General features: G+C 44.3%; 2 protein-coding genes across 3 annotated transcripts in view; one reads left to right on the top strand and one right to left on the bottom strand.

Annotated features, from left to right (window-relative positions):
- LOC138568911 (uncharacterized) overlaps nucleotides 1-13792 on the top strand; it is a 273113-nt gene that overhangs the window by 178494 nt on the left and 80827 nt on the right. The window contains exon 5 of the mRNA XM_069646691.1: nucleotides 12998-13618. Coding sequence (XP_069502792.1) covers nucleotides 12998-13618 — 621 coding nt within the window. The remainder of the gene's footprint in view (nucleotides 1-12997; nucleotides 13619-13792) is intronic.
- LOC138570305 (gastrula zinc finger protein XlCGF57.1-like) overlaps nucleotides 1-13792 on the bottom strand; it is a 65229-nt gene that overhangs the window by 28547 nt on the left and 22890 nt on the right. The window lies entirely within an intron of this gene.

Genomic DNA, 13792 nt, shown 5'->3' with positions numbered 1-13792 from the left:
ATTCATTCTTGCCAACTTTTGTAACACTGTTCATATATTCATTTCTCCATGCAAGATTAATTTCTCTTATCTTCTCAATCAGCTGTCGGTCAAAGACTTTCAACGGTACAGAGGGTTTCACACGATACCTGTATGACCACTTTGACCTCTTCTCACCTCTTCTCAAGGGTTTCTGGTTACGGTAGTCTTTCTACCATCGAGTAATCCTGCCTGAGCACCCACATGGTGCTGGCATCCTCTGTTGCTGGTTCTCCCCCTCTTTAGCTTTTCAAAGTTCAATTCAGCCGCTGGCTATTTATCATTCAACGAAGTTCGGTTTCTTATCAACGATTATGATGAACTGCTTGGCTTTCTTCTCCTTCAAGTCAAGGTTGGTACCACAGAAACCTGCATCTCTCCCAGCTCGGCTATCAGTGGAGGAGGGTCTTGTGTACCTAGACATCTGCAGCAACATATGCTGCCATTTGTTTGCGGTCTTATGTTTCTATTTGTGCAGGTTTCACAGACCTGGATCGGTAAGGGCAAGGTCACTTCTCTCCTTGTCCCCCTCTCGGTATTCGCCGTCTTTCGCCTCCTCTTCAACTGCTGTGCTGAGTCATCCCTCACATTGTGCGGTCTGCCTTGCTTCTCCTGTGCTCCACCTTTTATTCCTGTGGAAAGGGTCGTCAGTTGTGTGTGTAATTCTGTTCAATTGCCTGACTTTTCCTGACCCTTGTATTGGGCACGTCAGGTAAATGGCTCTGGTGTTAGTTGTTGTCTTTCATGTTGTATGAAAGTGTTTGTGTCGGAAAAGGGGGGTGGGGGAGTGTTTTGGAATATCATGATAGGATGGGGAAAAGGTGTTGAAAGAATGGAGATACCACTTCTCACCTGTCAGTGTCCCAATCCTACTCCCCCGAGGACCCCCCATCCAGGAGATCCTCACTCACTGGTCCACCCCCAGGAACTGGATGCAATAGTGATGGCCGTGTCCTGGGCACCTGGATGCCAGATCCCCGGGGACTAGCTAGGGAGACATACCATCTGGTTTCTCACAGAGAGCATTATAATCCAAACAGTACACCCATTTCGAGCTATAGTACGCCTTCAACCGAAATCAGCCAAACCATCCGAGTTACTAAAGGGCATACGTGGCAAAGTAATATATTTGCCATTAGATCTCAAAGAAAATGTAGAAACTCTGGGAGCACAGCGACCAATAGCTCAATCTTTGATCGTACTCGTTAATGGTGTACCAAAAAGACAACTCAAATATGGCAACAACTAGTCGACTTAAACAAAGTTAGACAAGCCCTACAATATCTAAATGAAAACAATGAATACTACCAAGATATAAAAATAGAGGATAACTTAAGTGAAACCACCCAAATATTTCAAGACTCACCAGCAGCTGTCCAATTTGAACGTGCAGATTCTGTTACTGCAGCCAACATTTAAATCAGCATACAATTAACCCACTACACTCCAAAGACACCATTGACGATACATTACTTTGATTTTGCCCAGTTCTGCAGTGTAAACCTGATCCTTTAGATTAGACACCCCTCATTGCGATAATTCCTATTTTTTGTACTCTTTTCCTTTGTTTCCTTGGATGGAGTACGGTAGTTAAATTAGTTTCCACTGTACCAGGACTTCGTCTTGAGTCTGTTCCTGGTTTTCCCTGCCACTTCCCACCAGATTTGCTACTGATATGATATGATAAGTCATTTAAAACGTGCCTGTACACATGTGTTTCTACGCTCGAAAAGACAAGGAAGGGGAGACAAAGGGAGGACAAAACAAACGATCTTACTAGGCCTTATGTCATTCAGATCGTGCAAGTGCAGGGGGAAGGGAGAGGTAAAGTGCCAGGGGGAGGGAAAGGGGGAGTGCATTAAGCAAAGTTCAAGTAAGGGCGGCCAGGGTAGCTGGTTCTATGTAAATGCAAGGAGGCCGAAACTGTAGGGTTGCAGATGCAGTTCCTAGTGTGTGGTGAGCCCAGATGCAGTGCATGGGATGGGGTTATTGATCATGAAGGAGCCAGCTCCTCATAAGGTTCAGAAGGAGGTCAGGTAACCAGTTAGTGCAGCAGACAAGAACACCAGCAGGAAAGGGAGAGAGAGAAAGAAAGCAGAAAAGAAAAGGAAGGAGTTGCTTCAGAAACATGAGGGGGACCTGCTCAGGTTTGGGAGAGGAAGGAAGGCTGTTTCAGAGGGAGCCACCCGCCGAGGAGAGAGCTGCACCCCAACTCTCAGCCTCGAGAAGTGTCTGACGCTCAAAGAGTTGGAAGTGGATGAGCGGAGGGCTCGAGAAGGAAAGTGCTTAGAAAGAGAGGGTTGGATGTAGTTGGGTCCCAGTCCCCAGAGCACCTTGTGGACAATGCAGAGGGACTTGAACTTGATCCTGGTAGCCAACGGGAGCCAGTGGAGAGATTTCAGGGCTGGAGAAAAACAATCCCTGGGTTTGAGGCCAATGACAAGTCTCACAGTCCTGTTCTGGATTAGTTGCAGAGAGCCAAGAATAGAGGCAGGCAGATTTAGAAAGAGGCTGTTGCAGCAGTCGAGCCTAGAGAGAACCAGAGCTCTAGAGACAGTGAGCTTTTAGGGGAAAGTGATAGAATGAAGAATACCCCTGAGGTAGAGCAGCTAGTAGTGGGACTTCTTAGAGACGTCAGATATGTGTGGAGAAAAGGAGAGCGTGGAATTGAAGATGACGCTGAGGTTCTTGGCCTCACAAGGGGGAGTCGGAAGGGGGCCAAGGGAGGCAGGCGGCGCCACACATCTCTGACGTCTCTAAGAAATCAAACTACCAACTGCACTTCCTCAGGGGTATTCTTCCTTTCCTCTCCTTCCCCCAGAAGCTCACCGTCTCCAGAGCTCTGGTTCTCTCCAGACTGGACTACTGCAACAGCCTCCTTCTAAATCTGCCTGCCTCCACTTTCTGCCCTTTGCAACTCATCCAAAACAGGACTGAAAGACTTGTCCTTGGCCTTAAGCGCAGGGATCGTATCTCTCCAGGACTGAAATCTCTCCATTGGCTCCCAGTGACTGCAAGGATTAAATTCAAGACCCTCTGCATTGTCCACAAAGCCTTCTGGGGCCTTCGTCCACAATACCTTCAGCTCTTCCTCTGGACCTTCCTACTCGACCCCTTTGCTCCTCTACCTCCAACTCCCTCAGGGTCAGTCGCTTCTCCAAGCAACGTGTTGGTGGTAGATATCTTTCTTCGGCTGAGGCCTCCCTCTGGAATAGCCTTCCTGTTTCTCTGAAACTCAAAGAGAACCACCTTCAGTTCCAGAAGCTCCTCAAGACCTTCCTCTTTGCTTCTGCCTTCTCTCTTCCCGTCCCCTGCTGATCTGTCCTTCTCTGCCCTGGGCTTCTGGTTTACCCTCTATATCCAGGCCCAGATCCCTGACCACCCACACTGGCTCTTGGAAACCTTTGGACTTGGGACTGTATCTGCAACCCTACAGTTCCCTTACCAGCACTTATCTGAAACTTGTGTCTGCACTTATAATGGCACTTGCAGAATGCACTTTTTTGTTGTTATTTATTATTTTAACTACTGTTTTCTGCACTTTCCATTCTTCCCCTCCCATTTCACCCCCCCTCGCCCCCACTTGCGCGTTCTCAATGTCATTGGACCTAGTAAGATCATTTTTTATTGTTTTTATTTATGAATGGTGTGCTTTTGTGTCCAGCTTCTGTGTGAATGTCTAGGTTTTGTTTCTACCCTATGTGATATATGATATCTACTCTCATTTTCCCTTTCTCCTCTCCCACACTCCTCCTCTCCTTCCCCTTCCCCTCCAGTCTACTCACGGCGTGACTTCCGCAACTTTGACCCCGCCCTCTTCACCGACACTTGCACTTCTCCCATCTCTCCATGACTACTCCTCATTATCGGCGAATGATGCTCTTTCCTCCCTTTCCTCTGCTATTTCATCCTCCCTTGATTATCTCTACCCTCTTTCCTCCTTCCGCCCTACCCGGAAACTCTCTCAACCTTGGCTCACTCCTCAGACATCTCGAGAGACTTTGGCTCAAAACTACCTCGCTATCTAACCAAACCACATACTTCTCTTATCACTCCATTTATGACTCTTGTCTGTCCTCAGCTAAATCCTCTTAATTCTCTAACCTACTTCAATCTGAAGCGACTCACCCCCACCGTATCTTCCAAACTCTCTCTCGACTTCTCTCTCCCCCCACTCCGGACCCCTCCTCCAATTCTTCACTCTCTCCTTCAGACTTTACCAACTTCTTCTCTTCTAAGATTGTTTCCCTTCGGCAAAAAATGATTACCCCCACCTCTGATTTCCCTTCTTCTTCTCGCCCCTCCTCCCTCCTGCATGTCCTTGTTCTCTCCCATCTCCCCCTCTGAAGTCTCCACCATCCTATCCAAAGCTCACCCCACATCTGCCCCTACTGACCCTATCCCTTCCCTTTTCATCTCTAAGATTTACCCTCTTCTTGCCCCCTACCTCACTTCCTTCTTCTAAATCTGTCTCTCCTCTGCTACCTTTCCCTCTGCCTTTAAACATGCCACGATCATCCCCATACTAAAGAAGCCTTCTGCTGACCCACGTCTCATCTCGAATTTCAGACCTATCTTTCTTCTCTTTTTCCTCTCCAAGCTTCTCGAACGCCTTGCATACTCTCAACTATCATCCTTTGTCACCAATTCCTCTCTCCTACCACTGTTCCAATCAGGCTTTCATCCTAAACACTCCACTGAAACCGCTCTCACCTCTATTCTGAACTCCCTTCTTACTGCCCGCCAGGCTAAACAATCCTCTATCCTTATTCTCCTTGATCTCTCTGCAGCCTTTGACACTGTCGATCACCCCCTCCTCCTTCACACTCTCTCCTCCTTTGGCTTTAAGGGCTCTGTACTCAACTGGTTATCCTCTTACCTCTCTTACCGCTCCTTTACAGTCTCCTGGGGTGGCCGTTCCTCTCCTAACTATCCTCTTGAATATGGTGTACCCCAAGGCTCTGTGCTAGGCCCTTTCCTCTTCTCTATATACACCTCCCTCATTGCTCCTGTTATCTCCTCGTTTGGCATTTCCCACCACTTCTATGCCGACGACACTCAACTCTTCCTCTCCTTCTCCTCCTTCTCAACTGACCTCCACCTCCAACTCTCTTCCTGCCTTACTGCCATCAAGAACTGGATGTCTTCCCGATTTCTCTCTCTCAACACCAACAAGACAGAAGTCACATTGTTTCCCTCTAACTCTCTTCACCCTCCCTCTCCTCCCCCTTTCATTCACTTCCCTCCCTCCAACCTCCCTAGCTCTTCTCAGGCTCGCAACCTCGGCGTTCTCTTTGACTCCTCTCTCTCCTTCTCCCAACACATCTCCCTCACTTCTCGCTCCTGCCGCTTCCACCTCTACAACATTCGCAAAATCCGTCCCTCTCTCACTTTCCACGCTACTAAACTCTTAATCTCCTCCCTTATCTTCTCCTGCCTCTTCTACTGCTCTTCCTTACTCTTTGGACTTCCTACTTCTTACCTTGCCCCTCTTAAATCCGTCTACCACTCTGCTGTTCGCATCCTCTGTCTCCTTACCTCCCGTGATTCCATCTCTTCCTCTCTCTCCTACCTTGGTTGGCTTCCTTTTCACTCCCAACTTAAATTTCAATTTCTCTGTCTTGTCTTCAAATCTCTCCATGGTCTTACCCCCCATATCTCTCCTCCCTTCTCTCCTTCTACTCCCCCTTCCACCCCCTTCGGTCCGCTGACCATTTCCTTCTCACTTCACCCCCTGACCCCTGTGCCTCCTCCCGTTTTCGCTCCTTCCAGCTCTTAGCTCCTCTACACTGGAACTCCCTTCCTCTTGCCATCCGTTCTTCCCCCACCTTCACTTCTTTCCGCACTTTCCTTAAATCTCTCCTTCTCCATCCTCCTCCTTGAATCCGCTTCCCCCCTTCTAGTCTCTTCCCTTACTCTCTCCCCTCCCCTCCACTACCCCCCTCTTCTACCCTCCCTTTCCCCCTCCTGCCCTCCTCCTTCACTCCCCACTAACCTGTCCCATCTCCCTTTATCCCTCTCCTTCCGTTAATTGCTCTTTCCACTGTTTTGTTGTTTGATTGATTCATATTGTAATGCTTCAACAGTTTTACCGTTCATGTTTTATGTATTATGTTGTTCTATGTACAGCGCTTTGGTGTAAGGCGCTTTAAAAAATCAATAAAAATACAAAATACAAATATGGCATTTATAGCGCGCCAGTAGACAAGTGTTTCTAGATGCCATGAATCCTACGGACTCCTCACTAAACCTCTGCCTATAGTGTCATCCCAGGTGTCCAGGGAAAGGCATACATACACTTCCTGAACCTGACCTTAGGGGTGGTGTTCTGCAGGAGAATCACCTGGGAGGAGAAAAGGCCCAGGGGTACGAGAGCATTCTGTGGGGTGAGACGCTGTATTTGTCTTCCTCTAAGGAGGACATCTCCTCAATACCAAAGTATTTAATGGCTTGCTGTCACAAAAAATGTTTTGTTCCCCATGTTGAACATCTTAATGTGGGTAAAAACAATCACAAATTACAAGGCATCGGAAGAAATAAAAATTCTTGCAAAACCCTGGAGACATATAAAGCTAAAAACTACCCCAACTCCGAAAGGTACAGTAAAAAGGAAATCTCTGAATACTAATGGTTTAAACTCTAAAGAACTATATTCCTTTTTCAATCAAGTCTGGTGACTGATCCTTATGATATTTCCTTAAAAAATATTATGGGGAACAGAAATGAGTTGAAGAATGAAAATCAAGTGCGAAAAACTAACTTTGCCATTAGGGACTTCAAATCCCATAATTCCTTAAGAAGGCTAAAGAGGAACACTGCTAAAGGAGTGATCAGATTGTTAATAGAAATGACCCACACCTGAGGGAGACTGGGAGGCTTAAAAGGCCCCCTTCAGGTGCAGGACATTGTCGAGCAGAACGAGCAGGAAGAGCAGTGTGATCCGTGTAGGCAGCCGACACAGAAACTGGAGGAGGGAGAAGACACCGGGACCACTGTTAAGCAGAAAACAGTAACAGAACCTGAGACGGTCTGTGCCTCAAGAAGCCTTGAGTGCAAAGGTCGCACAGAAAGAAGCATGAAAGAGGGAAGCTTGCCCTCTGGAGACCTGTTGTGCAGGGGATGCGCTGCGGGAAGCGAAAGAGGGGGGAGCTTGTCTCCCCTGAAGGCTCTCTCTGGTGGCTGGCGAGCACCAGCGGTCCTCTGGAGCAAAGGAAGCTCCAGTTGCATGTGGTACGGGTGATGGTGGACCAGGAAAAGTAGTTTGCCAGGTCACAAAGAGCCACTGAAGTAGAACACCTGCAAGCAGCGGGGGAAATCGGACGTGCACGCCTTACCCAGTGACTTCACTAGCTGATAGTGACCCCCAGAGCGGTCCGAGACAGCTTGCGTGCTCAAAGAAGGCGTTTACCAAGTAGCAAACATTTGCTTATGAGTGCAAGTGATATTAAAAGTAACTTTGAATACCGAGCTATTAGAAAGCAGCTACAGCCATATTTGTCAAAACCAAATGACTGTTACTTAACCATGTGAGTGTGTGGAGTCCCACAACCAGATGGGGCAATATTATTAAAAGCTAATACATACAACTATTTCCCGAGTCAAGAAACCAAAAACAAGGCAATTGAAATCCAACAGATATTGCCACAGGCAGAAGGGGACTAATGAAAAGGTTCAAAGGTTGTGGAGCGTGTTGCCCATATTTTGAGAAGCATATAACAAAAGCTGATATAATTGCCAAAGCCAAGGAAAAAGCAGAATAAGATCCTATCCTTGTCAGTATTTGGTTACTTATGCAGTGAGGAAACCAGAGCGGCAAAAAGGCTTCCCTTGAGAAAAATAGGTCATTCAGACATAGAGGAGGATAACTTTCAGAGGAGTATTAAAGAGCACCAATTGGAATCTTGTTTTGCCTGAAGAGTTGCTAAAAGTTATTGCCAAACAAGGACCACTGTATCTGTTGTAAAGCAATTATGAGTTGATCTTCACCACAGAAGCACTTGCTGTTGTGAAACGTTGTTCTGGCAGGGGAGTATACCCAGATGGCAAAACTTTGAAGTAGTAGGTCTGGCATGGGAGTAAACCAGGTGTGGTTGAAGTAGTAGGCCTGGCATGGAAATAAACCAGGCAGACTTTGATGAAGTGCTGTAAAGTGGTGCTGACAAAGCCAATTTATGTTCGTGGTACAAAGAATAAAATGTATAAAACTACTGTAGACGAGTTCTATTTCTTCAGAAATACTCAAATGTCGCAAATCATCCTAACAAAGACAATTATTGTTCCTCTTGACAAACTAAGAAGATATTCTTTATGTGAAGAGGATAACTCTGAATCTTATTCTTGCTCAAGGAAGAGAAAGAACCTTCTATTTTCTTTGTTGAAACGCCGGAGTGTTGAAACTTTCTGTTGTCAAGTTGGAGTCACAAGGAAATGTGTTGGAACTTTGTTATAAACCAGAATTTCCATATTTCTTTTTGGAACTGTAGAGCAGAATCCTGCTAAAATCTGAAGAAGGGGAATTCACCCGGATTATAAGGAGAGAATGTTGTCATGTTACAAACTCAATTGTTATGTTATTTTTGTTGCCTTTGCACTGCCATAAATTACCTCATTGATTTATTGTTTGTATACATGTGAGGGACAGATATCCTTTGTTAGAGTGTTTCCTTTAGTTTATTTTAGACAGGGAAATCCTTGTCAGGATAGGGATAGTGAGGTGTTTTTTCAACCTTCTACTTTAATAAAATAGCATCTTTTGAAAAACCTTCACAAAGTTGTCCATCTCACATTTCTGACCCTTCACACCTATAAGCATGTTTCCTACTTGTCTCTTGTCAGGAGTCATGTGTATTGTTATCCTCCCTTTGCTGTTGTAGCCTTTCTGGATCCACGTTTGATTGCAGGAATTGTAGGTTTCACAGAGATCGCAGGGTTTGTTTGTTGTCCTTGTGAGTATTATCTTTAAGTTACCTTATATCATACAATCAAGAGATTCTGGCATTGCTTGCCTTCTATGTGGCCTTAGCGTGGACATTACCTGTAACTGCAATTGTGGGACACAAGCTTGCTGACTTTTCTTTAAATCATAAGGAGCAGATATGTATTATGAGAAACCTAAGAGTATTCTCACTTCTATTCCCCATGGGTCCTCTGTTGCAGCTGACCTGGGAAAGGCCATCGCTTTTGGATCCCGACCTTGGGGGTGGACAAGCGAGGGAGGATCACCTGGGTGTAGGGTCTGCGATGACTGGGAATGGGATGCCCTTGGGAGAGACATGTTTTTCCCCTTTTCCTACTAATTACCAACCCGACCCTTCATGGAGTATTACAAATCAACTCCCCCGACTTCTTCATATATAACTACAAAAAGTACTGAGAAGAGGAAGAGGCAACCGGGAGTAATGAAGATTAGTTGCTTTCGCCACTTAGTTACTGGGACGAGGAAGAGACCTGCTGAGGCCAGTAAAGGCCAGGCATGTCCCCTTAATGATGGTCAGGCAGTGCTAAGTGTGAACTTGCACCTGCAACCTGTTAAAGGGATACAGGCAGTACTCCAGATAAGATTTGAAAGTGGGAGTATAACGTTGGGAGTCAAATTATTTTTTTAGGGAGTCTAAATTTAAGTTCAATTACCAAAAGGGAGCATTTTATAAGCGAGTAAACATGTTTACACTGGAAAACAGAAATGTTTTTGTAATAATTATTTCTTTGCACCTATTCATACACATTAAAAGATGCACGTTTACTTCTTGCGGTCATGCAGCTATAACAGTAGTTTCTTCCTGTGGTGCTCCCTATTTTATTTTTTGGGAGTATATGCCTATTTCTAGGGAGTAAACGTAGCCAATACACCCCTTATATGTTGGGATGGCTGCAGGTTTATCAAAAGCCCCACCAAATGAGAGAAAGAGAGGAAGTGGTGACAGGAGGAATGGTGATGAAATTGCAGCAGCAGCAGAGAGGCCAAGTAGAACAGCAAGGAGCTGTCTGTGTGCAGAACGCTTATGGTTCAGGGAAGAGCGGACCAGCAGCTGGGGCTCTGTGGAACTAAAGGAAGCATATTTGTATTCTTTTTGTATTGTATTTATTTATATAGCGCACTAGGCCCAAGGGCAACCTTATTATTTTTTAGTTACAGTTTACAGTTTAGTTACAGGCATGGTAAGAAAAAGCGTTAGAGCAGATTATACATATATACAAAATATACAACATTTACAGTTTAGATTACAGGCATGGTAAGGAGAAGCATTGAACCATACATATATACAAATTATATATTACAGGCATGGTAAAATGGGGTATTTGAATGAGATATACATAAAATAGATCATGTATACAAGAAATATATACTAAGAGAAAGTAGGTAAAGGCAGTGAGTCAGTGATGCAGATGTAGAGAGACCAGGTGTTGTGAGCTAGAAGTCATAGCAAGTCCTGGGCAGACAACCAGGCTGAGGCCTTGCGCTTGAAGGCGGGAATGCAGTTTCTGCTCTTAGTGGATTAGGTATCGAGTTCCATAGCTTGGCTGCTAGGACTGGGAAGCTGCGTCCACTAGACTTTTGCAAGTTGAATCGTGGGACAGCGAGACTGTTGGTTTGGGCACTTCTGAAAGGTCTCGTAGAGGTCTGTAGTGCGAATCTTTTGGCAAAGTAGCTGGGGGCTTGATTGGCGAGGCTTTTGTGTGTGAGAGCGAGTGCTTTGAGGGAGACTCTTTGGGAGACTGAGAGCCAGCGAAGGCTTCTTCTGGAATTGGAGATGTGGAGGTTCCTGGGAATATTGAGCGCCGCTCTGATGGCGTTATTTTGGATGATTTGAAGTTTGTTCATATTGCATTGGTTAGTCCCTAGATAGAGAGCATTGCAATAATCAATTTTGGATAGGACCAAGGTCCTGGCTAATGCGGTACAGTTGGCTGGTGAGAGGAAGGGGCGGCAAGCTGTGATGAGCTTGCAAGTGTATGAAGCCGAAGATGATACTGCGTTGGTTTGTCTGGAAAGGGAGAGAGTGGAGTCGATGTAGACACCAAGTGTTTTTGTGTCCTTGGCCACTTTGATGGTGTTGCCATCAATGGTGAAGGCTTTAAATGAGGGGTCAAGTTTGTTTAGTCTTTGGCGGGAGCCAAGGATGATGAGCTCTGTCTTGTCATCATTTAAGCACAATTCATGCTGAGCCATCCAGGCCTGGATAACTTGATAAATGGCGTTGATGGCTAGTGAGTCCGTTTTGTGGTCACCTGTGATGGGGATAAGTATCTGGGTGTCATCAGCGTAGTTTGTGTATGTGACACCCAGAAGGTCCAGAATGTTAAATAGGGGTTTTGTAAATATATTGTAGAGTGTCAGGGATACACAGTATCCTTGTGGCACTGCGCAAGTGACTGGGAGGGTTTCTCGGTAGCGGTAGGGGAAAAGACTCGCATTGATCTGTTATCTAGGAATGAGGTGATCCAGGTTGTTGCTTTTTCGGAGAAGTGGGCGGCGTGAAAGGGGATCCATGCTGGAAGGCTGCTCCTTTTTCTATTGCTTGAGATGTTCATTCTCCTGGGGCAAGATGCTGAGCCAGGACTGCCTGAGGGGCAGGAGGTGGAGCCCTGAAGCAAAGACCAGAAGGCCAGCAGATCTGCGCTGCGGGAACTTGCATCAAAGCAACTGGTGAGTTTCTATGTAAACATAAACCCAGTATGCAAGTGTTTGATGCTACGTGCAAGTATATTTTGTATCCGAGTGGTCACGTGAATGTGAGACATGTTTTCAAAGGTCTCTGATTATAATCCTTGCAAACCAGCAAACAATAAGGCTTAACTCTGGAATAATAGTGAATATTCTGATACAGAGTGGTCGTGTGCAGATGAAAGCACATTTTCGAAAGTCTCTGAACACCGGGCACATTTAAAGGAAAATTACAAAAACAGATTACAATAAAAAAAGAATTGAAATTAACACAAAGTTACTTGCTGAGAAACCTGTGAACCTTATTAAGTGCCAAATGGAGAAAAAAAAAATATCTGCAACATTTTGAATACCGCACTAAAATAAAACAATTACTTACGAAAATGATAAAAGAAATGAAGCTTTACCCAATTCCTAAATACAACGTGTGCCAACTTCTAGAGTGAATGAAATCTACATTACAAGCAAAGTTCATATAAATTCTGTGTACAGAACAATTAAGTGTTACTTCAAAGAAACCAATGCTTAATCAGTTCTAAAGTGAATACAACTTTAACAAGCCAGCAAATCCAATGTGTATTGTAACCCAAAGTGAATTTGGGAAATATACTTTGAATGGGGAATTTAATTGGGCTGTCATTTTTAACTAAACATGTTATGGTGCAAAGACCAGTAGTATATAAAAGAAGCACAATATATCCACAGGAATTGCACCTACACGTAAATCCGTATATTCCTTTAAGACAGAAACTTGTACAAGTTGGGTTATTGAGGAAATACTAATAAAACTGATATTGAAAAGAAATTTCTTCAGTGTGGAGTCCCACACGGAGTCAATGTAAAAATCAGCAGATTTAACCCGATTTTTTGGGATTGTTATGTGTTGTAAAGTTGAGTCTTTTTATATGTTTTATATCTTGTGTGTTGGATGATGAATTTTATGTAATATGATCATTTTAAGAGTGTTATAATGAATTAAATAAAGACATGTTTTAAAGGAATATACGGATTTACGTGTAGGTGCAATTCCTGTGGATATATTGTGCGTCATGTTTTACACCTTCTTTTATATACTACCAGTCTTATCCATGTGGTAAGGAGTGTGTTTTGTGATCCATTAATGCATGGTTTTTGCCGTTTGAGAAAAATATAGTTAGAGACCAATTGGTCTCGGTGGCTTGTATAGCCTTACTCTCTCTTGATTCTGTAAAAGAACCACACAGTATATACCCTCACCGTGCACCACGGTTATGATGGCGTCTCAATCAGATAAATGCCTGGCATATAATGATGAATATGTACGTAAATTGATAGAATCCCTACCAATAATGGGCTTGGACAAAGACCTAGATATCCTCACTAAAGACGATCAATGGGATGAACTTGCACAATTAAGAAAAAGACTCATAAGAACTGAGTTACATGCCATCATCATGTTAGAATACGTCAAGCACCAGGCATTACCACAAGGATTGATTGTCAGGAATGAACCTAGATTATTTTTGGATAACCAAGATTTTAAATTGAAATGGAGTTACATTTCTAATAAATGTGGTCGAGATTGGCTTATTCTAATAATAGAAACAGCCCAGGAAACTGCTAAAAAAATAGAAGTGGATTTAAAATCATTGGAAGAAGAGATTAAGAAGAAATTTGAAGTTGAGGCTTTTAAGACTAGTCTAGACAAACATCTAAAAGAAATGCAGGATTTCAAAATGGAAACAATTACAGAACGAGTGAAACGTATGAAGAAAGATGTACAGAATTTCTCACATGAGAAGGCTTTTATTTATACTAACAAAGATTATAAGTTTGGAGATCCAAAACCTGGACGTAATCAACAGCCAAATCGTAGAGTACGTTTTAGAAATACGTCATACAGTTCGAGTGCAGGATCTGATGATAATGAGGAGTATAGTAGAACAGGATCGAGTGGTAACAGCAAGGAAAGCGAGAATAGACCCAATAGAGGAAGGGGTGCAAGGGGTAACTATCAAGGTAGAAATGATCAACGACAGCCTTTTTTAGAAAGAGGCAGCGGACAAAGACAATGGGCCCCAGACCGGATGCAGACCCGGAGTCACAGGGGTTGGTAGTTAATCTCTCCGC

This window comes from Ambystoma mexicanum, chromosome 2q (genome assembly GCF_040938575.1).
Source record: "Ambystoma mexicanum isolate Mex_15411 chromosome 2q, UKY_AmexF1_1, whole genome shotgun sequence".
NCBI lineage: Eukaryota > Metazoa > Chordata > Amphibia > Caudata > Ambystomatidae > Ambystoma > Ambystoma mexicanum.
Note: the sequence above shows the minus strand (reverse complement) of the source record. Positions and strands in the feature narration are given on the sequence as shown.